Source organism: Myxine glutinosa, chromosome 9 (genome assembly GCF_964187855.1).
Source record: "Myxine glutinosa chromosome 9, kmMyxGlut1.1, whole genome shotgun sequence".
In the NCBI taxonomy this organism is placed as follows: domain Eukaryota; kingdom Metazoa; phylum Chordata; class Myxini; order Myxiniformes; family Myxinidae; genus Myxine; species Myxine glutinosa.
Window position 1 is genome coordinate 121367724 of NC_136269.1, and position 25272 is coordinate 121392995.

General features: G+C 41.2%; 1 protein-coding gene across 1 annotated transcript in view; it reads left to right on the forward strand.

Moving 5' to 3' along the window:
- Positions 1-1638: 1638 nt before the first annotated feature.
- The window catches only part of LOC137434997 (cadherin-2), a 69861-nt gene continuing 46227 nt past the window's right edge, over positions 1639-25272 (forward strand). The window contains exon 1 of the mRNA XM_068128312.2: positions 1639-1921. Within this exon, the coding sequence (XP_067984413.1) occupies positions 1856-1921 (66 nt within the window). The 5' untranslated portion in view covers positions 1639-1855. The remainder of the gene's footprint in view (positions 1922-25272) is intronic.

Here is a 25272-nt window from a genome sequence, read left to right on the forward strand (position 1 = left end):
CACGTTCGGCACACGTGATAGCTCGCTGCTCTCTGATTGGTTGAAGCGTTTTTTGGACATATCTCGGTAAGTAATTGTCCGATTAATATGAAACCTTGAAAAGGCACATCCTCGGGTCCCCAGCAATATACCTGGCAAGTTTCAAGTATATCGGACCCGTGGTTGTCGAGAAACAGCGGTCACAGACAAACACACAGACAGACACACACACAGAGATTACTGGAATTATAGATAGATATATATAATTTTATATATATATATATATATATATATATATATATATATATATATATATATATATATATATATATATATATATATATATATATATAATATATATATATATATATATATTGTTGCCACTTTGAGAACCCACACAGATAACATCATTAAAGGTTAAAGGTCCTTTTTCTTCCTCTTCCCTGTACATTCTTCCTTTTCCTTCCTATTCTTATTGATTGTACAAATTGTTAATAAATTACTTGTTCTTCCTGGTTTCTTCCTAAATTCGATCGTCCTAGTCTTTTCTCCATTGGGTAAACGTGGCACGATTAGGAACCGCTATAATCGGGTTAGTCCTTGTTAACAGCTCGGATCGCGGATTGCTATCCGCTCGGCATATTCCATCCATATCCGTGATTCGGGCGGGAGTTATTCCCTCGTTTCCGGTCAGCGTTAGTACTTCGGTAATAGCGAATCCCTAGTCCTAAAAACCCTACCTAACGCTGCCCGGGAAGGACGTTATAAGCTCCAGGATCGCGTCGGCCAGATAAAGGACAAGGGGATTAAACCCCCCTTGATAAGGGGAAGGCCGACGTCGGAGATCCGCAACAATATATATGTATATATATACTCGTATAAAACATGGACCCTTATTTAACACATCGTATATAACATATGGAGCGGGTGTTGAGGTGTGAGGGTGGAGGTGGGTTATCATGGTGGGTGAGAGATGTCAGAGTGTGGTTGGGGCAAAATGTAGTGCACATGTGTCCCCTCCCAACCGCCGACAGTCGTGTTCATGCGTCTCATATTCAATGCCTATCCGGAGACATTTAAACCAGAATGAGATGATAACAAGGTTCGGTTTCTTCCAACAATGGTGACTGATTATCTTTGTTTCCATCGGAGCTCACAACAAAGATAATGTAGCAAATCTATCCATTCCTGTATAACCTCTTGGATTCACTACACACGCTCCCTCTCCATGGGTCCACGTTAACCACACCGGCTGGCAGCACGAAGACCTGATTCCCAGCACTAGATCGGACATGTCGATCATCGTAGACCAAAGGTCTGCCGTGGTGCCGAACGGCGTCCATAGCGCAGTTCCGTTCGATCACTAACGTTCCTCGAAGGATGCGACGATTCACAGCTCCTCCCTACGTTCTTTTAAAGGGAACACGTAGCTACAACCCATGAACCGCAAACAACGGTCTTCATTTTGTTTCTCTCCAGTCTCGGGCATTCCAACTTTCTCCTTCTCCCTCTTCCCTTAATGTCCGCACTCCTCCCCTCTTTCTCTCTCTGTCTCTCTCTCTCTCCCAGGAGTGGTTCATACCTCAAACCTCGTCCTTCCCAACCCATCCACCACCTCCCCCCTCCCCTCTGTACACCCCCTGCCCACCCCCAGCTGCTGCGGCACTGCTGATGTCCGTGACGTCACGGGCCCTCGGCTCCGCAGAGCCCGCGCTCTGCCCTCAGTTCCCGCACTCATCGCTCGCGCCATCACAACTCACTCGCTCTTCTGCACTCTCCTCTCCTCCCCTTCCCCCGTCCCCATCCCCATCCATGTCCCTGGCCGAGCGGTGCTGGAGAAGGAGTACGAAAGACAAAGTGAGAGTGAGCGGGAGACATGGGAACCGGCATGGTGATCCTGGTGGTGCTGATGGTGCAGTTCGCGCCGTTCGCTCATTCCGAGGTACCGCGCCGCTTTATTCGCTCATTCCGAGGTACCGTGCCGCTTTACTCGCGACGTCGTCCCATTGTCCGTCCATTTAGCCGCATCCCTCTGTCTAACCTCGCACCTCGTCTTTTGTCCTCCACTTTACCTCACTTCTCCTCTCACGTCGTCCGTGTCCGCTCGCTCGTCCCTTGTCTATTTGCCTGTGGCGGTGTTTTTTTTACGTCTCGTTTGTCCGTTCTTTGTGTCCGTCCCATGGTCCGTGCTCCGTCCCCGAGCCGGACCCGGGTCCGGGCAAAGCTTCGCTCGGTCTCCTCAGAGAGCGAGAGGTTCTGTGGGCTGTGGCGAGCGACGGACGTGCCGCGCATTTGCAATGAGCACACAGCAAGTGCGCGTCTCTGTGTCCGTGTTCGCGTGTCCGTCCGACTCCTGAGCTGTCTATCTCCCGGTCTTTACCGCCACAGCCTGACCTTGCATCACTCTTATATCGATCATATAGCTTTATCTCTCTGATGAGACCATTAAGTTCTTATAAACACCTCATCCAAGTAGAGTTGTTGATAATAAGGTTTTGCATACCCACGTGACCATTGCTGAGTATCCCTTTGTGGGTGGTGGGGTGGGGGTGGGAAGCGGGCGTTGTGTGGTTGGGTGGGGTGGGGGGGGCGGGGGGGGTGCATACTGACCTGGATAGAGATCGATCCACGCACACTACTGTGCTTTGTTTAGCCCTTAATGCCGAGCTGTTGTGTTTTCAACCTACGAGTACGATCTCGTTTGTTTTGCTTCATTGTGATTGACTGATAGTCTGATACGTGGCCGACAGCTGGGAGAACGACAAAAAAGCAGGAAGAAGAGAAGAACCACCTTTCGAGGCCATTTTCCCCCAAAGAGCAGGGGTTGGCCTTTTTCGGGCACCGTGGTCCCCTTTTTGAACCAATGTTTTATGGCCGGATGCCCTTCCTGCCGCGAACCCTGTTAGTCGCCTCTTGCGACACACAGGGAAATACCAGTGACCTGGTATTCAATTTGCCGACCTCGGAAGGATGACAGGCTGTCAACCCCCCTGGCGTTAATTCAGCGATCGACCGGGATTCAAACCCAGGATCCCAAGCTGGCACGCTAACCGCTAAGCCAACACCAGCTAAAAAATGAAAATATATCTAAAAATTAATAATAATTGATAAATAATTGATAATAATAAAATTGATAAAAAAGCAGGAAGATATATAAAAAGAATTGGACCGATTAGGCATAGACAAAGAAGGCTCTTTGTAACGGCTAAGAAGAGGTCAGCTCAACTGGTACGGAGAACGAATCATTATAAATGCCCGAGACGAAGGACGCTACACTAATGGCTTTAAGAAAATAGTGGGACTGGGTCAATCGGACAAGTATAGGTTCTGCAAGGTAGAAACAGAACGTACGAGCCACCTCCTATCGGGAAGTAAAAAACTCATGTCAGAGCAGCTGTACACCCAAAGGCACAACAAGGTATGTAAAGTAATCCAACGGTACCGGTAAAGTAATCCACCGGCACGCGTGTCAAAACTTCAATATCCCAGTCCCAGAAAAGTCATGGAAACATGAACCAGAAGCGATAATTGAGAACAAGAAAGTAACGCTCACATACGACGTGATTGTCCCATCGAGCGTGAACAAAGAATACAAAGCACTGCGACCAGATAAAGTACTTATGTGTAAAAAACGAAAGAAAGCTAATTGAGGTGTCAGTCCCCAGCGATTTTTGCCTAAACAACGCAGAAAGCAAGAAAATGACCAAATACCCAGATTTGAAAAATGATTCTGAAGAGTGCCAAAATTGTACGAGTTATTATTGGAGCAACGCGAATGATGAAGAAGAACCTCACAGATATCTTAAAAACTATCCCTGGGAATATTAATATAAACAAACTATAGTTGGACGCTGCCTGGGGCTTGGTGACAATCCTGAAAAGAGCCCTCAGCACAAAACTTTGATAACAAGAACGGCATTCGGTAGCGCACGTACGTCTGGCACTCGGTAGAGCAACAGGCTGACCAGTTTACGTTTTGTATCCCACTGATAGGCCGGATATGCATCGTGACCCAACATCTAATTGGCTAGTTCTTGTCACGAACCAACTCGTCCACCAGGTTTTGTCATAATTTGTCCACAATGTTTTGGAGATGTCCTGCTCTGTAGCGTTTTTTGCCCCATTTGTCAATGGTGAAGAATCACTTAAAAATTACAGTATCCAGATCCAGATCTTCACCAACATCTAATCAACTTGTTCTTGTCACACACCCAACCTGTCCACCAAGTTTTGTCAGAATCCGTCCACGACTTTTTGAGATATCGTGCTCACAGACAAACAAATGAAAAATCGGTCAGAGACCGAGGACTTGCCGGAATGTACTTTTTTATCGGCCATTTTGGACAAATATGGCGGCCGAACCACGTGACCGATGATGTCATCATTATTTGTTTTCTAAACTAATTTATTCCTTGATGATGCTCAAGAAATTTCATCTTGATCGGATGAAGTTTTGTACTTGTCGAATTATGATGTCATAATGGAGGCACCTATGACATCATCATTAACATATTTTATTCCACATGGGGAGTTCTTTACAATGAGCCATGCCTCAATTTTTGCTATTCAGCACTTTCGGAGATATAGAGGTGCAAAGTTTTTCCATTTTTCCAAGATGGCCGGCAAACCACGTGACCGATGATGTCATCATTTTTTTTTTTCTCCACCAGTTTATGCCGTCATGTCGCTCAAGAAATTGCATCTTGATTGGATGAAGTTTTGTACTTGTCGAATCATCAAATTATGACGTTATAATGGAGGCCTTGGGCCAAGAGAGTTGAAAATTGGGCACAGTCTATTCCAGGACAAGACCAATATGTGTGGAAAGTTTGGCGATTCTACATGCAACGGTGTAGACGTAGTACTGCGAACAAACAGACAAACAGATGAAAAATCGGTCAGAGACCGAGGACTTGCCAGAATGTACTTTTTTATCGGCCATTTTGGACAAATATGGCGGCCGAACCACGTGACCGATGACGTCATCATTATTTGTTTTCTGAACTAATTTATTCCTTGATGATGCTCAAGAAATTTCATCTTGAACGGATTAAGTTTTGTACTTGTCGAATTATGATGTCATAATGGAGGCACCTATGACATTATCATTAACATATTATTATTCCCCGTGGAGAGTTCTTTACAATGAGCCATGTCTCAATTTTTTCTATTCAGCACTTTCAGAGATATAGAGGTGCAAAGTTTTTCGGTTTTTCCAAGATGGCGGCCGAACCACGTGACCGTTGACGTCATCAATTGGGCACAGTCTATTCCAGGGCAAGACAAATATGTGTGTAAAGTTTGGCGATTCTACGTGCAACGGTGTAGACGTAGTACTGCGAACAAACAGACAGAGACAGACAGACAAACCAACCGATCAACATACTTGCCGGAATCTTTTCTGGCAAGTAACAACTAGAACGGCACTCAGTGGAGAGCATAGCCCCGCCTGGTTGGCCATATCACTCAATGGTGAAGAATCACTTAAAAATTCTACTACCTGGATCCAGATCCGGATCTTCACCAAAATCGAATCGATTCTTCCTCGTACACACACCCAACCGGTCCACCAAGATTCGTCCAAATCCATCCATAACTTTTAGAGATATCCCGCTATATCGTTTTTGGCCCTATCTCCCAATGGTGAACAATCACTTAAAAAATTAAATAATTCTCATATCCGAATCCATATTCAGTTCTTCACCAAAATTGAATCGATTCCTCCTTGTCAGACACCCAACCTGTCCGACAAGTTTCGTCCAAATCCATCCATAACTTTTAGAGATATCCTGCCCTTATCGTTTTTGGCCCTGTCTCCCAATGGTGAAGAATCACTTAAAAAATTAAATAATTCTCATATCCAAATCCAAATTCAGATCTTCACCAAAATCGAATCATTTCGTCCTTGTCATATACGCTACATCTCTGCCAAATTTCGTCCGAATCCGTCCACAACCTTTTGAGATATTTTGTTCACAAACGGACAGACAAACTGACAAACGGACAGACAGGGGTGAAAACATGACCTTTGTGCACCTTCGGTGGCTGAGAAAGCAAGAAAACTTCACGGCTTGGTCCATGAATGATGATCCGCTTACCAAAACGTAGGTGGATACTTCGACCCCTCGGATGATTCCGTTGCACCTTCTGAACCCCACGTCGTATGAAGACACACACACACACACACACACACACACACACACACACACACACACACACACACACACACACACGAAGGCGGATACATCGAGACTTTGGAGGGCTCCGTTTCACCTTCTGAATCCCACATTTGGAGATAACAACCAACAACACACACGCAGCAGACATTCACAACAATGGTACCTTTGATGCACAACCTCAAGCTACAAAATCTGAACATTGTCAGGTGAGTAGTAGGGCAGCTCCTTGACAGGGTGATATTATAACACGACGATCCATTTTGTAGACTTCTGGGCTGACAGTTATTGCTCTTTAGTCCATGGGCAGTGCTCTGTAAGAAGCGATTCATGATTGCTGCGCTTGCACTGCAGCATATAACGCACTTGTGCGTCGATATAATGACCACGAAGCAGCGTTGAAGGGGCCACCTGTCAATCACTGTGATAGAATGCAAACAACTATTTCATGCAACGTGTGGGACGTGAACGAATATATGAGAAAACATACAGCGTTACTTAGGTGATAGGTGAGCAGGTGACATCATGTAGATAAACAAGGGGGAGGGATCGGGTGAGCAGGTGTTTCAATGCAAACATAATAAGCATGTGAGCATGAGGTAACCAAGTGATAGTTAAGAAGTTGACCAGGTAACATGTGAGCTTTAAGCAGTTCAGCGTGTGAGATGTCTCATCTTATGTCCTGTCGAGATGGAACTCAGTCAAGGTTGAGAACAAAAGAAATCCGACTGAGGATGTTTGAAACAGGATTTAGAGGAGGATAACGGGATGTGCATGGGACGGGGAGTGGATATGTAGATTTAAAGCATAAGAGATTCAAGAAGAACTAGAACGGCACTCAGTAGAGATCATACCTCCGCCAGGTGAACGGTTTACGTTTTGTATCCCAGGGTAGACCAGAAAATCACAATACAGAATCACATTTAATCAAAATCAATCACAGGAATCACCATCCACAACTTTTTGAGATATCCTGCTATGTATCGTTTTTGGCCCTATCTCCCAATGGTGAAAAATCACTTACAAAATTAAATAATTCTCATATCCGAATTCATATTCAGATGTTCACCAAAATCGAATCGAATCGTCCTTGTCAGACACCCAACCAGTCCACTAAGTTTCGTCCAAATCCATCTATAACTTTTTGAGATATCCTGCTATGTATCATTTTTGGCCCTTTGTCCCAATGGTGAAGAATCACTTAAAAAATTAAATAATTCTCATATCCGAATCCATATTCAGGTCTTCACCAAAATCGAATCGAATCTTCCTCGTCAGACACCCAACCAGTCCACTAAGTTTCGTCCAAATCCGTCCACAACTTTTTGAGATATCCTGCTATGTATCATTTTTGGCCCTTTGTCCCAATGGTGAAGAATCACTTAAAAAATTAAATAATTCTCATATCCGAATTCATATTCAGATGTTCACCAAAATCGAATCGATTCTTCCTTGTCACACAGCCAACCAACCGGTCCACCAAGTTTCGTCCAAATCCATCCATAACCTTTTTAGAGATCCTGCTATGTATCATTTTTGACCCTTTCTCCCAATGGTGAAGAATCACTTAAAAAATTAAATAATTCTCATATCCGAATCCATATTCAGTTCTTCACCAAAATCGAATCGAATCTTCCTCGTCAGACACCCAACCAGTCCACTAAGTTTCGTCCAAATCCGTCCACAACTTTTTGAGATATCCTGCTATGTATCATTTTTGGCCCTTTGTCCCAATGGTGAAGAATCACTTAAAAAATTAAATAATTCTCATATCCGAATTCATATTCAGATGTTCACCAAAATCGAATCGATTCTTCCTTGTCACACAGCCAACCGGTCCACCAAGTTTCGTCCAAATCCATCCATAACCTTTTTAGAGATCCTGCTATGTATCATTTTTGGCCCTTTCTCCCAATGGTGAAGAATCACTTAAAAAATTAAATAATTCTCATATCCGAATCCATATTCAGTTCTTCACCAAAATCGAATCGAATCTTCCTCGTCAGACACCCAACCAGTCCACTAAGTTTCGTCCAAATCCGTCCACAACTTTTTGAGATATCCTGCTATGTATCATTTTTGGCCCTTTGTCCCAATGGTGAAGAATCACTTAAAAAATTAAATAATTCTCATATCCGAATTCATATTCAGATGTTCACCAAAATCGAATCGATTCTTCCTTGTCACACAGCCAACCGGTCCACCAAGTTTCGTCCAAATCCATACATAACCTTTTTAGAGATCCTGCTATGTATCGTTTTTGGCCCTATCTCCCAATGGTGAAGAATCACTTAAAAAATTAAATAATTCTCATATCCGAATCCATATTCAGTTCTTCACCAAAATCGATTCGAATCTTCCTCGTCAGACACCCTACCAGTCCACTAAATTTCGTCCAAATCCGTCCACAACTTTTTGAGATATCCTGCTATGTATCATTTTTGGCCCTTTGTCCCAATGGTGACGAATCACTTAAAAAATTAAATAATTCTCATATCCGAATTCATATTCAGATGTTCACCAAAATCGAATCGATTCTTCCTTGTCACACAGCCAACCGGTCCACCAAGTTTCGTCCAAATCCATACATAACCTTTTTAGAGATCCTGCTATGTATCGTTTTTGGCCCTATCTCCCAATGGTGAAGAATCACTTAAAAAATTAAATAATTCTCATATCCGAATCCATATTCAGTTCTTCACCAAAATCGAATCGAATCTTCCTCGTCAGACACCCAACCAGTCCACTAAGTTTCGTCCAAATCCGTCCACAACTTTTTGAGATATCCTGCTATGTATCGTTTTTGGCCCGATCTCCCAATGGTGAAGAATCACTTAAAAAAATTAATAATCCTCATATCCGAATTCATATTCAGTTCTTCACCAAAATCGAATCGAATCTTCCCCGTCAGACACCCAACCAGTCCACTAAGTTTCGTCCAAATCCATCCATAACTTTTTGAGATATCCTGCTATGTATCGTTTTTGACCCGATCTCCCAATGGTGAAGAATCACTTAAAAAATTAAATAATTCTCATATCCGAATCCATATTCAGATCTTCACCAAAATGGAATATATTTGTCCTTGTCAGACACCCAACCGGTCCACCAAGTTTCGTCCAAATCCGTCCACAACTATTTGAGATATCCTGCTATGTATCGTTTTTGTCCCCATCTCCCAATGGTGAAGAATTACTTTAAAATTTTTAGTAGTCGGATCCGAATGCGGATCTTCACCAAAATCTAATCATTTCGTTCTTGTAACATACGCTACATCTCTGCTAAATTTCGTCCGAATCTGTCCACAACTTTTTGAGATATTTTGTTCACAAACGACAGACAAAGGGACAGACAGACAGGGGTGAAAACATAACCTCCATTTACCTTTGGTTGCGGAGGTAACTACAACGATAAATTGGTAGAGTGCATACCTGTGCCAGACTGAGCGGTTTACGTTTTATATCCCACTGACAGGCCAGATCTCTATCCAGATCTGAACCAACGTCTAATCAGCTTGTTCTTGTCACCCACCAAGTTTTGTCCGAATCCGTCTACAACTTGTTGAGATAACATGCTGCAGTATACATCGTTTTTGGCCCCCATCTCTCAATTGTGAAGAATACTTTTTTTTAAATTCTCGGATCCAGATTCGGGTCTCCATCAAATTAGAAAATGTCACACACCCAACCTGCCCAACCAAATTTCGGCCAAATCCATCCCTAACCCTTTGAGATATCCTGCTCACAGACAAACAGGGCTGAAACGTAACCTCCGCCCACCTCCGGTGGCGCAGGTAATAAAGAATTACGTCCATAATGGGAGAGGGAAAAGGCGATACTGTCTAAATCTTGAATTCCCAGTGAGGTGACATGTGCAGTCTCATTGACTTCATGGAATTACTGATAAACTGGAGAAGATGTGAAGCTTTGGCAAGGGAGACCAAATTATATATATACTAGGGCATGCCCGTACTATATATATATCTAAAAGTATATCCCCCCCCTCTATTTACATGCAATGGTTTGGTCCAAAGCGAACGGCTTGCGAGTACGGTGACAATCCCCCCCCCCCCCCTCTATTTACATGAAATGGTTTGGTCCAAAGCGAACGGCTTGCGAGTACGGTGACAATCCCCCCCCCCCTCTATTTACATGAAATGGTTTGGTCCAAAGCGAACGGCTTGCGAGTACGGTGACAATCCCCCCCCTCTATTTACATGAAATGGTTTGGTCCAAAGCTAACGGCTTGCGGAGTTTGGTAAAGAAATCGCCATCGCGTGCACAAACGCGCAGGAAAGCGAATGAATCGCAAATTAGTTTTAATTAGTTTTAAAACATAGTTTAACGCCAACATAGTTTGCCGACGGGAAATAAATGAATACGCTCTCAAATGTGCCATCCGAGGCAGAGTCTGTTCGCCACGTTCGGCACACGTGATAGCTCGCTGCTCTCTGATTGGTTGAATCGTATTTTGGACATAGCTCGGTAACTACTTCTTCGATTAATATGAAACCTTGAAAAGGCACATCCTCGGGTCCCCAGCAATATACCTGGCAAGTTTCAAGTATATCGGACCGGTAGTTGTCGAGAAACAGCGGTCACAGACAAACATACAAACATACATACATACATACATACATACATACATACAAACATACAAACATACACACAGAGATTACTGGAATTATAGATAGATATATACAGTATTTGTTTTGGGGGGGATGGGAAGGATCGGGGAAGGGAATTGAGCCGGGGTCGTGTGTGTTGGTTTTGAGTAGACTAGGGCATGCCCGTACTATATCTATATCTAAAATTATATCCCCCCCCTCTATTTACATGAAATGGTTTGGTCCAAAGCGAACGGCTTGCGAGTACGGTGACAATCCCCCCCCCCCTCTATTTACATGAAATGGTTTGGTCCAAAGCGAACGGCTTGCGGAGTTTGGTAAAGAAATCGCCATAGCGTGCCCAAACGAGCAGGAAAGCGAAAGAATCGCAAATTTAAGGAAATGCCCGTACTTCCGTAAGGAAGAGAAAAAAAATGAAAAGGAAAAACATTCCAAACCGCGAGGGAAAACAACACGGCACGTCGACACAACAACGTGTCCTGTGATTGGCCGTACGTGGCTGCCAGTAGCTGCCCCCAAAAAAAAGCTTTCACCGTCCGGCGACTGAATTTAAGGGGAAAAATAAAACGCTCTTCGCTTAAAACAACGCCCTTCGCTCTGACTGAATTGGGACAATGTTTTTATGTTTTTAATTGAATTACTATCCGTAATGGCGCACGCTCTCACGGGAGCTCCGGAAGGTCGTATATCGCAGTTACGATGAATCGCAAATTAGTTTTTATTAGTTTTAAAACATAGTTTAACGCCAACATAGCGCCAACATAGTTTGCAAACGTGAAATAAATGAATACGCTCTCAAATGTGCCGTCCGAGGCAGAGTCTGTTCGCCACGTTCGGCACACGTGATAGCTCGCTGCTCTCTGATTGGTTGAATCGTTTTTTGGACATAGCTCGGTAACTGCTTGTCCGATTAATTTCAAACCTTGAAAAGGCACATCCTCGGGTCCCCAGCAATATACCTGGCAAGTTTCAAGTATATCGGACCGGTAGTTGTCGAGAAACAGCGGTCACAGACAAACATACATACAAACATACAAACATACAAACATACAAACATACAAACATACACACAGAGATTGCTGGAATTATAGATAGATGTACACACTGAATATGGTACATCCAGGAAAAGGACGGCGTTGGGAAAGGGAGGGCAAAGCATATGTATGTATCATTGTCAATTTAAATATACATACTGAATATAATTAACAGGTCTCTAGTTTCCTCATTTTTTTTTTGTACTTTTCAGTGTTCATTTCAAACAAAATTTGATTCTGTGATTTAAACAAAACAATCGCGATTCCTTTAAGTAATTGCCTTTTTTTTTACAGGGTCTAAGGCTCATGGAATAACTGTAAGAGAAATCACACACACACACACACACACACACACTCACGCGTATGTTCTGTTCTGCAAGGTAGAAACAGAAAGCACGAGCCACCGTCTATCGGGATGTAAAAAACTCATGTCAGAACAGCTATACACACAAAGGCACAACAAGGTATGTTGAGTAATCCACTGGCCCATCTGAAAAAAAAATCAATATCCCAGTCCCAGAAAACTCATGGAATCATGAACCAAAAGCAATAATTGAGAACGAGAAAGTAACAATGTGATGATCCCATCGAGCCTGACCATAGAAAACAAAGCATTTTGATGGGATGTAGTACTGAGGTACAAAAAGGAAAAGAAGGCATTGGTAATTGAGGTGTCAGTCAGTTCCCAGTGAGTTTGGCCTAAACAACGCAGAAATCAAGAAAATGACCAAATACCAAGACCTCAAAAATGAAGTGAAAAGAAAAGAAAAGCATGAAGGAACCTGAAGACAAACACACACAAACATACACACACATGCACATGGAGACTGACAAACAATGCCAGACTTGATTTCAGACTTGACATGGCGATCTTGTACTGCAGTGATGTTTCCACCATTTAACTGTCTAAAATGTCCTTGGAAGCCTTGAATTGGCTTAACGAGTAAGACGGCTGGCTTAAGATCTTAGGGTCCTAAATTTGAGCCCCTATCGTGCCGTTAAATAACACCAGGTGGGTTGACTTAGTCTGTCACCCATCCTCGGCCTGGAAAATGAGTACCAGCTTACTGGAAATAAGGGCACTGCATCAGTGGCACAGCCACGCTTCCAGAAAATGATGCCACCGCAGGTGGCATACGAAACAATAATAAATAATGTCCTCGTAATAATTGTCCAAACTCTAAGATGTCTTTGTTTAGACTGTAAAATGTGTTCGCATTAATGGTCTATAATTTATTTGTGTGAACTGTCTAAAAACTCCATCTTGGACATGCTGCTTCTACTTGCCCAACAATGGACGACATGAGATCAGGGCCGTCTCTCTGGAAATATTTGGTGCCTTTGATACAGTCTGGCATCCCGCCTTACTATCGAAACTCTCTGCCTATGACATCCAAGACCAACTCCACACATGGCTTACTGACTTCCTCTACTCTCGTAGCCAACGTGTGGCTCTCAACGGAATCCTTTCATCCCCCTCCCTGTGCCCCAAAGTGGTGTTCTAGGCCCCATCCTATTCCTGATCTTTATCAATGATCTCTCTGACTCTCTGGAAAACCCCCTTTATCTGCTGCATATGCTGATGACTCCACTCTTTACCGTGATATCCTTCATGCTTCACATAGATATGCTGCAGCCTCTTCCTTCTCTTCAGACCTTGATAGAATCACAAGCTGGTCAAACACTTGGAATATGTCTTTCAATCCTGACAAATCTCACACTCTCACTATCTCTCTCACTCTCCCTCCCTCCCTCCTTCTCTTTATCTCCCTCCCCCTCTCTCTCTCTTTATCCCTCCTTTTTTCTCTTTTGCTCTGAAGGACCGTCTGGCAAACCCTCCCATTTACTTGCTTAACAATCCTCTTGAAAAATTCCAGTCAATCAACCTTTTGGGCCTCACTACCAGCCATGATCTTTCTTGGGCAAACCATATTTCCAAGGTGGCCTCCAAAACCAGCCACCGATTGGGCATCCTCCATCATACAAAATCCTTCCTTGTGTTACGGATTCGTCACTTCCGTTGTGGTGGTTTTCATCCACTGTAAAACATTTCTGATTCCATGTACTATTATTGTTTTCAAAAGGTTTATTGTTTATGAACTGTTTTCAAAAGGTGAAAAGTTAGTGTTAAAAAGAAACAGGAAACCAGATCGGGAACCGGACGACGAAGAGGAAGAAGAGAAAAAGAAGGCGGAGCGAGTGAGTCGGACAAGAAGGAGCCGAGCTACTTGCGGTCTGAAGCGAACGTTGGCAAGCAAGAGTCACGAGTGAACTTTTGGGTTTCCCAGGAAAGGGATTCCTGCGACAGAGTGGTTATCGCTGTGACAGATTAACCTGCGTGCCAGGTTTTGCGATCGATTCAGGAGAGAATCATCGTCGTGCCGTTGCGCCACGAGACCGGGCCGTCGGCCATTTTGACTCGCGCAGGACTTGCGCTTCGCTCACGGTTTCGTCTCGTTTCGACCATTTTCACCGCCTTCAGACGTCGATCTAGGGGTGTGTGTGTGTGACGTGGCTTTTGAGTGGAAAGTCTGCGTGTCGCCGACTGTGAGCTGTGGAACGTCCATACCCGAGGGTGTGATCTCTCAGTCGCCTGGAGGGCGCCTTTGGATTTCCCAGTCGCCTTGAGGGCGCCTTTGCCCCGCTTTGGCAGCGGGACTGTTCTTGCCATCCGAACGGGATTCTGGTCTCAATTGAACATCCTTCTGGCGATCGCTGGAGCGAAACAACTTTGTCTAGAAGCCGGGAATAAGAGACATTGGGGATGTTCTTGTTTCACTCACTTGGAGCACAGTGAGTTATATATTACAAAACTGATGGTATATGACATATTGATTGTACTTTTGAATACTATTATTGTTGTACTGTTATTCTTGTGTGATCTTAATACAATATTTGTTTGTGAGTAACAATTGGGGTGGCTTCTCCATTGATCTTTGACATACAGAATAACACATTTTTCTGCCGTGACTCCTCTCGGGGCTCGGAGGTACACCGTGACCAGGGGACTGGGGAGGAGCATGTAACACTTGGCACACCTGAACTCTTATCCACCTACAAGGCCTTCATCCACAATATTATGGAGTACTCCTCTCCCCTTTGGGCTTAGGCTCCTGCCTCACATCTTGCTCAGCTTGATGCCATGGAAACCAAGGCCTTCAAGATTATTGGAATATCTCACAATGAAGCTGAATCTATGGGTCTAACACTTTCCCATCACAGACAGGTCGGTGGTCTCTCTGTCTTCTACCGCCTCCTTTCTGGTCTTGCTCCCATAAATCATAACACTTCTCGCACATGCAGCATACACCTTTCCCTTCAGCTTCAGCGACACTCTCCTCCTCATCAGCACGCCACTCAGATCCCGAAACTTCTTCCATGCACATCTCACTCGAGCAACCGTTGCCGAGTCTGATCCACCTTCTCCATTCAGCATGTCTCCGAGGTAGCAAAATGTTTTCACACCTTCCAGCTTCACGCCGTCTCCAAGATCCAACTCAACATTTCCTTCATCTGCAGCTCCCTCTGTGCACACCTTACATTTGAATGTAGCTGCCACACTGGTTAATGACCCTCTCAGACCACTACATTTTTGATGAACCCACTCAGCACACATTGTACATTGAATGGAGTTCACTCCGACACCCTTCCTGCACACAGCACACGGCCACTTCCCAGTTCTTTCCACCTCACCACATGCTTTACCACTTGCCATCACCTTTGTCTTTCCGATATTCACCTTCAGACCTTTTGTCTCCATACATTCCTTCCACTTGTTCATCTTTCCTTCAGTCCATCCATACTTTCCGCAATCAACACCAGATCATCTGCATACAACAACTCCCACGGTAAACCCTCCTTTACGGTCTGAGCCAGCACCTCCATCACAGCTACAAATAGTAGTGGACTTAGTACCGACCCCTGATGCACTCCCACCTTCACCTCAAACTCACCACTGTTCCCGTCCTTCGTCCTTACAGCTGTGCGTGCTCTTTTGTACATTGCCATCACTACTCTGATCAACCATTCCTCCACTGCTAACTTCCTCAATGCCCATGTCAATACTTTGCGTGGAACCCTATCGAATGCTTTCTCCAGATCAACAAACCCAAAAAACAACTTCTTCCTCTTATCCATGTACTTCTCCTGCAACTGCCTCACAATGAAAAGCGCATCTGTCGTTCCTCTTCCTGGCATAAATCCAAACTGCATTTCGTCGATCTTCACTTTCTTCCTTATCCTCCTCTCCAACACCCTTTCCAATACCTTCATTCCATGCTCCAATAACTTTATCGCTCGGTACGAGCCACACTCCAGAGGGTCACCTTTCCCCTTGTATAGAGGGACGAGGGTACTCAGTTCCCAATCCACTGGAATGCGGCCTTCTTTCACCACCAGATTACAGATCTCTGTCATTCTCTTCACACCCCAACTTCCTGCTGCCTTCAACATATCTCCCACAACTCCCGTCGGCCCTCCCGCTTTTCCACTCTTCATTGCTTTTATCGCTTCCTCAACTTCCTTCTCAGTTATCTTCTCTGCTGGTCCTAAAACTGGGTTACTCTCTATGTTGCCATCCCATTCATTCTCTGTATTCAACAGCATTTCCATATATCTTTTCCATCTTCCTTTAATTCCATCTGGGTCGACAACGATTTGTCCCACTTCATCCTTCAAGCAACTCACCCCCATCACATCACACCTCTCTTTCGCTATCTGCTTTGCAATCCTGAATACTGCTTTCTGACCCTCTTCCGAATCCAAGCGTTCTCCGAACATTTTCCTACATGCCTCCTGCGCCTTTGCTACCTCTTTCTTTGCAGCCTTCCTGGCTGCCTTATAACTTTCATGCTCTGCTGTTTCTGCTCCCGTACCCTTCGCCTTCTGCCACTCTTTGAACTTCTTCCTCTTCTCGTCAATCCTCTTTCCAACCTCAACATCCCACCACCATGTTTCCGAGTGCCTCGGTGGTCCTTTTGTCCATCCACATACCTCACCAACGGCTCCCAACAGACTAGCTTTCATTGACATCCAACCACTTTCAAGCTCAACCACATCATCCTCTACCCTACTCAGCCTCTCTTTTAATGCCTCCCTTACTGTCACCTCTTTCAACCTCCACACCTTCATTCTCGGTTGGTACTTCACCCGCCGAGCTCTCCTCGCACCTTTCACCCTTATGTCGCAGACAACCAAGTGGTGCTGTGAAACAGCCTCCTCCCCCGGGATCACCTTTGTGTCCCGGAGGTGCCCCCTATCTCGCCGACGCACCATCAGGTAGTCAACGGTTGTCGTCGACCCACCTGACGTGTATGTAACAAGCTTATTGTCCTCTTTCTGGAACTGAGTATTACAAATCAACAAATCAGGTCCATCAGCAAACTCCAAAATCCTTTCACCTTCTCCATTTCTCACACCATATCCGTAACCCCCATGAACTCCCTCAAAACCATCCATACTCCTTCCCACATGTCCATTCAGGTCTCCTCCCACCACAACAACTTCCTCATCTTTCACGTTTTCCATCAGCTTCTCTATCGCACACCAGAACTTGTCCTTCTCTTCATCGCTTCGACCAACCTGCGGAGCATATCCCGAGATGACGTTCACCAAGAGCTTTCCAATCATCATTTTCACCATCATCAACCTATCACTCACTCTGGTCACACTCACCACACTGTCTACAAACTCCTCAGAAAACAGGACACTAACACCATTCACGCCCTCCGGGCACCCTTGCCACACAAACTTGTATTTCTGTCCCTGCCTACCCTTCACCATTCTCACACCACTTCCCTTCCATCTCGTCTCTTGCACACAACATATGTCCACTCTTCTTCTGACCAATACTTCCACCACTTCTCCTGATCTCCCTGTCATTGTCCCCACATTCCATGTCCCAAACCTCAGAAACCGATCTCCACTTCGGGCTGCACCCTGCCCATATGTACTTGTGATTGTCATGGTTCTCTTTTTGAGGCTTTTGAGGCATGGTTTTTGAGTCATTCACTACCATCTCAGATAATTCCCCATCCACAACCATGATATTTCTACTCCCATTAACCCCTCCCGCCCACGCCCACCTCTTTCCAGTTTCCATTTTGTCCTTCCTGAGAGTTTTACGGTTGCATCCATATTGTCAATGCCCTGTGTCCTTCCCTACTCCTCATTCTTCCCCACATCCCTTATTTCTCCAAGTGTATCTCTATTGTATCATGATCAAAAGCCCCAAGCATTCTCACTGGAAGCCCACAACCCCAAGGAAGCTGGCCCCTCTAGCTGGACCCCCCACAAAGATTGAGTAGAAGTACAAAGGGTGAAATCGTCTTTCTGTGTGGATTCAGAGTCAATTGATGGGGCCGCTGTCCGCAGTGTAGGGGTTTTCCTTATCAGACGTTCCCCGTTTACCGGTAGTCCCATGACGAAAACGTCTCCTATAGTGTGCGCACACACATGACCTAACGGCCATATTGGAGTACTAGCGGAGGATGTAGGAACGTCCATTCACAAATTGGTGAAGTAGAAAATTGGTGTTATTGTGCCCTGTGTGCTTTGTCGTGGCCAAACCATCGGGGTCAAAACCTCTGCCGAAGCATGGGGATGTTGATACGTTGGATACTCTGTCTAGGGAGTGATATTATTTAAAAAAACAGGTTATAGGCTGCACAGATCTGGATGAATTGCACACTACAGCAAGGTCCAGAAGCGAGATTAACTTTCCAACCATTTTATATCCAGATACACTCAATTATCTTACATTTACGAAAAACATCTACACCTTGGAAGACGTGAAATCAATGGGAAAAATTTGGATGCCTCCAACCATTGGGAACATCTGGCTGGATAGGTCATGTGGCTGTTTTTGTGAAGAATTGCTATCACGTTGTATGAGCAAAGGTAGTCCTATAATACATCAATGACACAGACTCGTGCTGGTTGAGCAGATAAGCTTGATGTGATACATCTGCCACCGAAGGACGACAGAGGTTATGTTTTCACCCTTGTCTGTTTTGTTTGTCTGTGAGCAGGATATCTCAAAAAGTTGTGTGCAGATTCCGACTACATTTGGTGAACAGGTTGGGTGTATGACATGGACAAAGATCCAGATCCAGATACAATATTCTTAAAAGTTCTTCTTCACCATTGAGAGATAGGGCCAAAAGCAACATACAGTATAGCACGACATCTCAAAAAATTGTGGACAAGTTATGACAAAACTTGATGGATGAGTTGGGTAGGTGACAAATTATGTTTTGCCCCGAGGTGCCAGACACCTCTGTACGCCACTGGCTTGTTGGCAATCGATGATATGACAACCAATCATCCCTAACGGCACAATTACCACAACAAAATACAGTCTAGAAATTCACCATTTTAACAAATGTAAACACAATGATGTATTCTACGTGTAGTTTTCCTTTGTTGAGTTGCACTCTGAGATGGCGGATCACAAATGTGGTGATGTCACATGCACACTGTCTATAGAAGGGTTATAATTTACAATAACTTGTAAATTCGCTGAAGGTCTAATCAAAAGACATCATGTTGTACTTCACAAACATATTGCATACCTCACAAATCTATGAATGTCAAAGAGGATGTGAAATTAAGTGTAACACTCAAAAGTAGAGCAGCATTCGGTAGAGAGCAAACCTCCGCCAGACTGAACAGTTTACATTTTGCATCCCACCGATTGGTCAGATCTGGATCCGGATCTGAACCAAAATATAACCGGCTTGTTCTTGTCACTTACCCAACTCATCCACCAAGTCATAAGTTCTTGTCACAAGTTTTTCACAACTTTTTGAAATATCATGCTATATATACATCGTTTTTGGCCCGATCACTCAATGGTGAAGAATCACTTGAAAAATGTTTTTAAAATTCTCGTATCCGGATGCATATTGGAATCCTCAACAAAATCAAATCAATTTGCCCTAGTCACACAACCAATGTGTCCACCAAGTTTTGTCCGAATCCGTCCATACCTTTGTGAGATATCATGCTATATAGCGGTTTTAGCCCTATCTCTCAATGATGAAGAATCACTCAAAAAATTATCGGATCCAGATCTGGATCTTCACCAAAATCTAATCATTTTGTCTGTGTCAAAATCTAATCATTTCGGCTGTGTCTCATACCCAACCTCTCCACCAAATTTCGTCCGAATCCATCCACAACTATTTGAGATGTCTTTTTTATAGACAGACAGACAAACAAACCTCAAAATCCTCAAAATCAATAAGCTTCCTCCTTATGACCAACTCTACCATTTGGTGAAGTCTTGTGAAGATCGGTTTAAAATTATGACCAGTAGGCGATTGACATACAAACAGACAAACAGACAGACAGACAGACAAACAGACAGAACAAGGAGAAAAATACATCAAATGTCATAGCCCCCGTGGTTTTAGTAATTTTGCTGTTTGGCATTAAAGGCCGCCAGTCGGCCATCTTTGGTCAGATTACAAAACAAGATCTTCTGCATGTATGTACTCTCATGTATTGTCTTTGTGCCAAGTTTGAACAAAATCGGTCCATACATCACCAATATATGGTGGCAGGCGGACAGATGGATTGACGGACGAGACCCAATCTATAAGTCCCCATTTCGGTCCGGTGGGAGCTAATAACACACAAGACCAACCAATATACTTGAAAAAGCTTTGATTTTCGCAAGTAACAAACAATAAACAAACAAACATACAGGGGTGAAAACATAACCTACATACACCTTCGATGGCAGACGTAAAAATACTATTTTATAACACGTTGCTCTTGTTGTTGCTAGTGCTGCTTCCTCTGTCATCTTGACTGGTTGTTGTTTGTGTGCTCCTTTCATGTACTTTTATATATATTTGTATTGCTTAGTGGAAGAGAAGGCTTAGAGTATTACTCGATATAATTTTGTGTGCTCCTTCCATGTCCTTCTAAACTAGTGTTCCTGATGTCGTATAATAATAAATGTTACCTTTGGAACAACTGCATTGAACTCCCAATCCTGATTCTTCTTCTTCTTCTTCCTCTTCTTCTTCTTCTTCTTCTGCAACCCGGAAAGTTTGGTTTTTATAACAGGCACCTTTATAATTAAATGGACACGATTTTTTCTTTCAACTATCAAGAAAATCTATTATTAGCTTTACAACCAACTAAATCGTTTATTAACTTTCAAACCAACTAAATCGATTATTACCATTCCAACTAAATCGTTTATTAACTTTCAAACCAACTAAATCGTTTATTAACTTTCCAAACCAACTAAATAGTTTATTAACTTTCCAACCAACTAAATCGTTTATTAACTTTCCAACGAAATCGATTATTACTTTTCCAACCAAATCGATTATTAACTTTCCAACTAAATCGTTTATTAACTTTCCAACCAACTAAATCGATTATTACCATTCCAACTAAATCGTTTATGAACTTTCCAAGCCAACTAAATAGTTTATTAACTTTCCAAACCAACTAAATCGTTTATTAGCTGTCCAACCAACTAAATAGGTTTTTAACTTTCCAAACCAACTAAATAGTTCATTAACTTTTCAAACCAACTAAATAGTTTATTAACTGTCCAACCAACTAAATAGTTTATTAACTTTCCAAACCAACTAAATCATTTATTAGCTTTACAACCAACTCAATAGTTTATTAACTTTCCAACCAACTAAATCGTTTATTAGCTTTACAACCAACTAAATCGTTTATTAGCTTTACAACCAACTAAATCGTTTATTAGCTTTACAACCAACTAAATCGTTTATTAGCTTTACAACCAACTAAATCGTTTATTAGCTTTACAACCAACTAAATCGTTTATTAGCTTTACAACCAACGAAATCGTTTATTAGCTTTACAACCAACTAAATCGTTTATTAGCTTTACAACCAACTAAATCGTTTATTAGCTTTACAACCAACTAAATCGTTTATTAGCTTTACAACCAACTAAATCGTTTATTAGCTTTACAACCAACTAAATCGTTTATTAGCTTTACAACCAACCAAATCGATTATTAACTTTCCAACTAAATCGTTTATTAACTTTCCAACCAACTAAATCGATTATTACCATTCCAAATAAATCGTTTATGAACTTTCCAAACCAACTAAATCGTTTATTAACTTTCCAAACCAACGAAATAGTTTATTAACTGTCCAACCAACTATATAGGTTTTTAACTTTCCAAACCAACTAAATAGTTTATTAACTGTCCAACCAACTATATAGGTTTTTAACTTTCCAAACCAACTAAATAGGTTTTTAACTTTCCAAACCAACTAAATAGTTTATTTACTTTCCAAACCAACTAAATAGTTTATTAACTGTCCAACCAACTATATAAGTTTTTAACTTTCCAAACCAACGAAATAGTTTATTAACTGTCCAACCAACTATATAGGTTTTTAACTTTCCAAACCAACTAAATAGTTTATTTACTTTCCAAACCAACTAAATAGTTTATTAACTGTCCAACCAACTAAATAGTTTATTAACTTTCCAAACCAACTAAATCGTTAGCTTTACAACCAACTAAATAGTTTATTAACTTTCCAAACCAACTAAATCGTTTATTAGCTTTACAAGCAACTAAATAGTTTATTAACTTTCCAACCAACTAAAGCGTTTATTAGCTTTACAACCAACTAAATCGTTTATTTGCTTTACAACCAACTAAATAGTTTATTAACTTTCCAGCCAACCAAATCGATTATTACCTTTCCAACCAAATCGATTATTAACTTTCCAACCAACGAAATAGTTTATTAACTTTCCAAACCAACTAAATCGTTTATTAACTTAACAAACCAACTAAATCGTTTATTAACTTTCCAAACCAACTAAATCGTTTATTAACTTTCTAAACCAACTAAATAGTTTATTAACTGTCCAACCAACTAAATAGTTTTTAACTTTCCAAACCAACGAAATAGTTTATTAACTTTCCAAACCAACTAAATAGTTTATTAACTGTCCAACCAACTAAATAGTTTATTAACTTTCCAAACCAACTAAATCGTTTATTAGCTTTACAACCAACGAAATAGTTTATTAACTTTCCAACCAAATCGATTATTAACTTTCCAACCAAATCGATTATTAACTTTCCAACCAACTAAATAATTTGTTAACTTTCCAAACCAACTAAGTCGTTTATTAACTTTACAACCAACTAAATAGTTTATTAACTTTCCAACCAACAAAATCGTTTATTAGCTTTACAACCAACTAAATCGTTTATTAACTTTCCAACCAACTAAATCGATTATTACCTTTCCAACCAAATCGATTATTAACTTTCCAACCAACTAAATAGTTTATTAACTTTCCAAACCAACTAAATCGTTTATTAACTTTCCAAACCAACTAAATCGTTTATTAATTTTCCAACCAACGAAATAGATTACTACCATTCCAACTAAATTGTTTATTAACTTTCCAAACCAACTAAATAGTTTATTAACTTTCCAAACCAACTAAATCGTTTATTAACTTTACAACCAACTAAATAGTTTATTAACTTTCCAACCAACAAAATCGTTTATTAGCTTTACAACCAACTAAATCGTTTATTAACTTTCCAACCAACTAAATCAATTATTACCTTTCCAACCAAATCGATTATTAACTTTCCAACCAACTAAATAGTTTATTAACTTTCCAAACCAACTAAATCGTTTATTAACTTTCCAAACCAACTAAATCGTTTATTAACTTTCCAAACCAACTAAATCGTTTATTAACTTTCCAACCAACTAAATCGATTATTACCATTCCAACTAAATTGTTTATTAACTTTCCAAACCAACTAAATCGTTTATTAACTTTCCAAACCAACTAAATAGTTTATTAACTTTCCAAACCAACTAAATAGTTTATTAACTTTCCAAACCAACTAAATCGTTTATTAACTTTCCAAACCAACTTAATCGTTTATTAACTTTCCAACCAACTAAATCGATTATTACCATTCCAACTAAATCGTTTATTAACTTTCCAAACCAACTAAATAGTTTATTAACTTTCCAAACCAACTAAATAGTTTATTAACTTTCCAACCAACTAAATCGTTTATTAGCTTTACAACCAACTAAATCGTTTATTAGCTTTACAACCAACTAAATAGTTTATTAACTTTCCAACCAACTAAATCGTTTATTAACTTTCCAACCAACTAAATCGATTATTACCATTCCAACTAAGTCGTTTATTAACTTTCCAAACCAACTAAGTCGTTTATTAACTTTCCAAACCAACTAAATAGTTTATTAACTTTCCAGCCAACTAAATCGTTTATTAGCTTTACAACCAACTAAATCGTTTATTAGCTTTACAACCAACTAAATCGATTATTACCTTTCCAACCAAATCGATTATTAACTTTCCAACCAACTAAATAGTTTATTAACTTTCCAAACCAACTAAATCGTTTATTAACTTTCCAAACCAACTAAATCGTTTATTAACTTTCCAACCAACTAAATCGATTATTACCATTCCAACTAAATTGTTTATTAACTTTCCAAACCAACTAAATCGTTTATTAACTTTCCAAACCAACTAAATAGTTTATTAACTTTCCAAACCAACTAAATAGTTTATTAACTTTCCAAACCAACTAAATCGTTTATTAACTTTCCAAACCAACTTAATCGTTTATTAACTTTCCAACCAACTAAATCGATTATTACCATTCCAACTAAATTGTTTATTAACTTTCCAAACCAACTAAATCGTTTATTAACTTTCCAAACCAACTAAATAGTTTATTAACTTTCCAAACCAACTAAATCGTTTATTAACTTTCCAAACCAACTTAATCGTTTATTAACTTTCCAACCAACTAAATCGATTATTACCATTCCAACTAAATCGTTTATTAACTTTCCAAACCAACTAAATAGTTTATTAACTTTCCAAACCAACTAAATAGTTTATTAACTTTCCAACCAACTAAATCGTTTATTAGCTTTACAACCAACTAAATCGTTTATTAGCTTTACAACCAACTAAATCGTTTATTAGCTTTACAACCAACTAAATAGTTTATTAACTTTCCAACCAACTAAATCGTTTATTAACTTTCCAACCAACTAAATCGATTATTACCATTCCAACTAAATCGTTTATTAACTTTCCAAACCAACTAAGTCGTTTATTAACTTTCCAAACCAACTAAATAGTTTATTAACTTTCCAGCCAACTAAATCGTTTATTAGCTTTACAACCAACTAAATCGTTTATTAGCTTTACAACCAACTAAATCGATTATTACCTTTCCAACCAAATCGATTATTAACTTTCCAAACCAACTAAATCGTTTATTAACTTTCCAAACCAACGAAATCGTTTATTAACTTTCCAACCAACTAAATAGTTTATTAACTTTCCAACTAAATCGATTATTACCTTTCCAACCAAATGGATTATTAACTTTCCAACCAACGAAATAGTT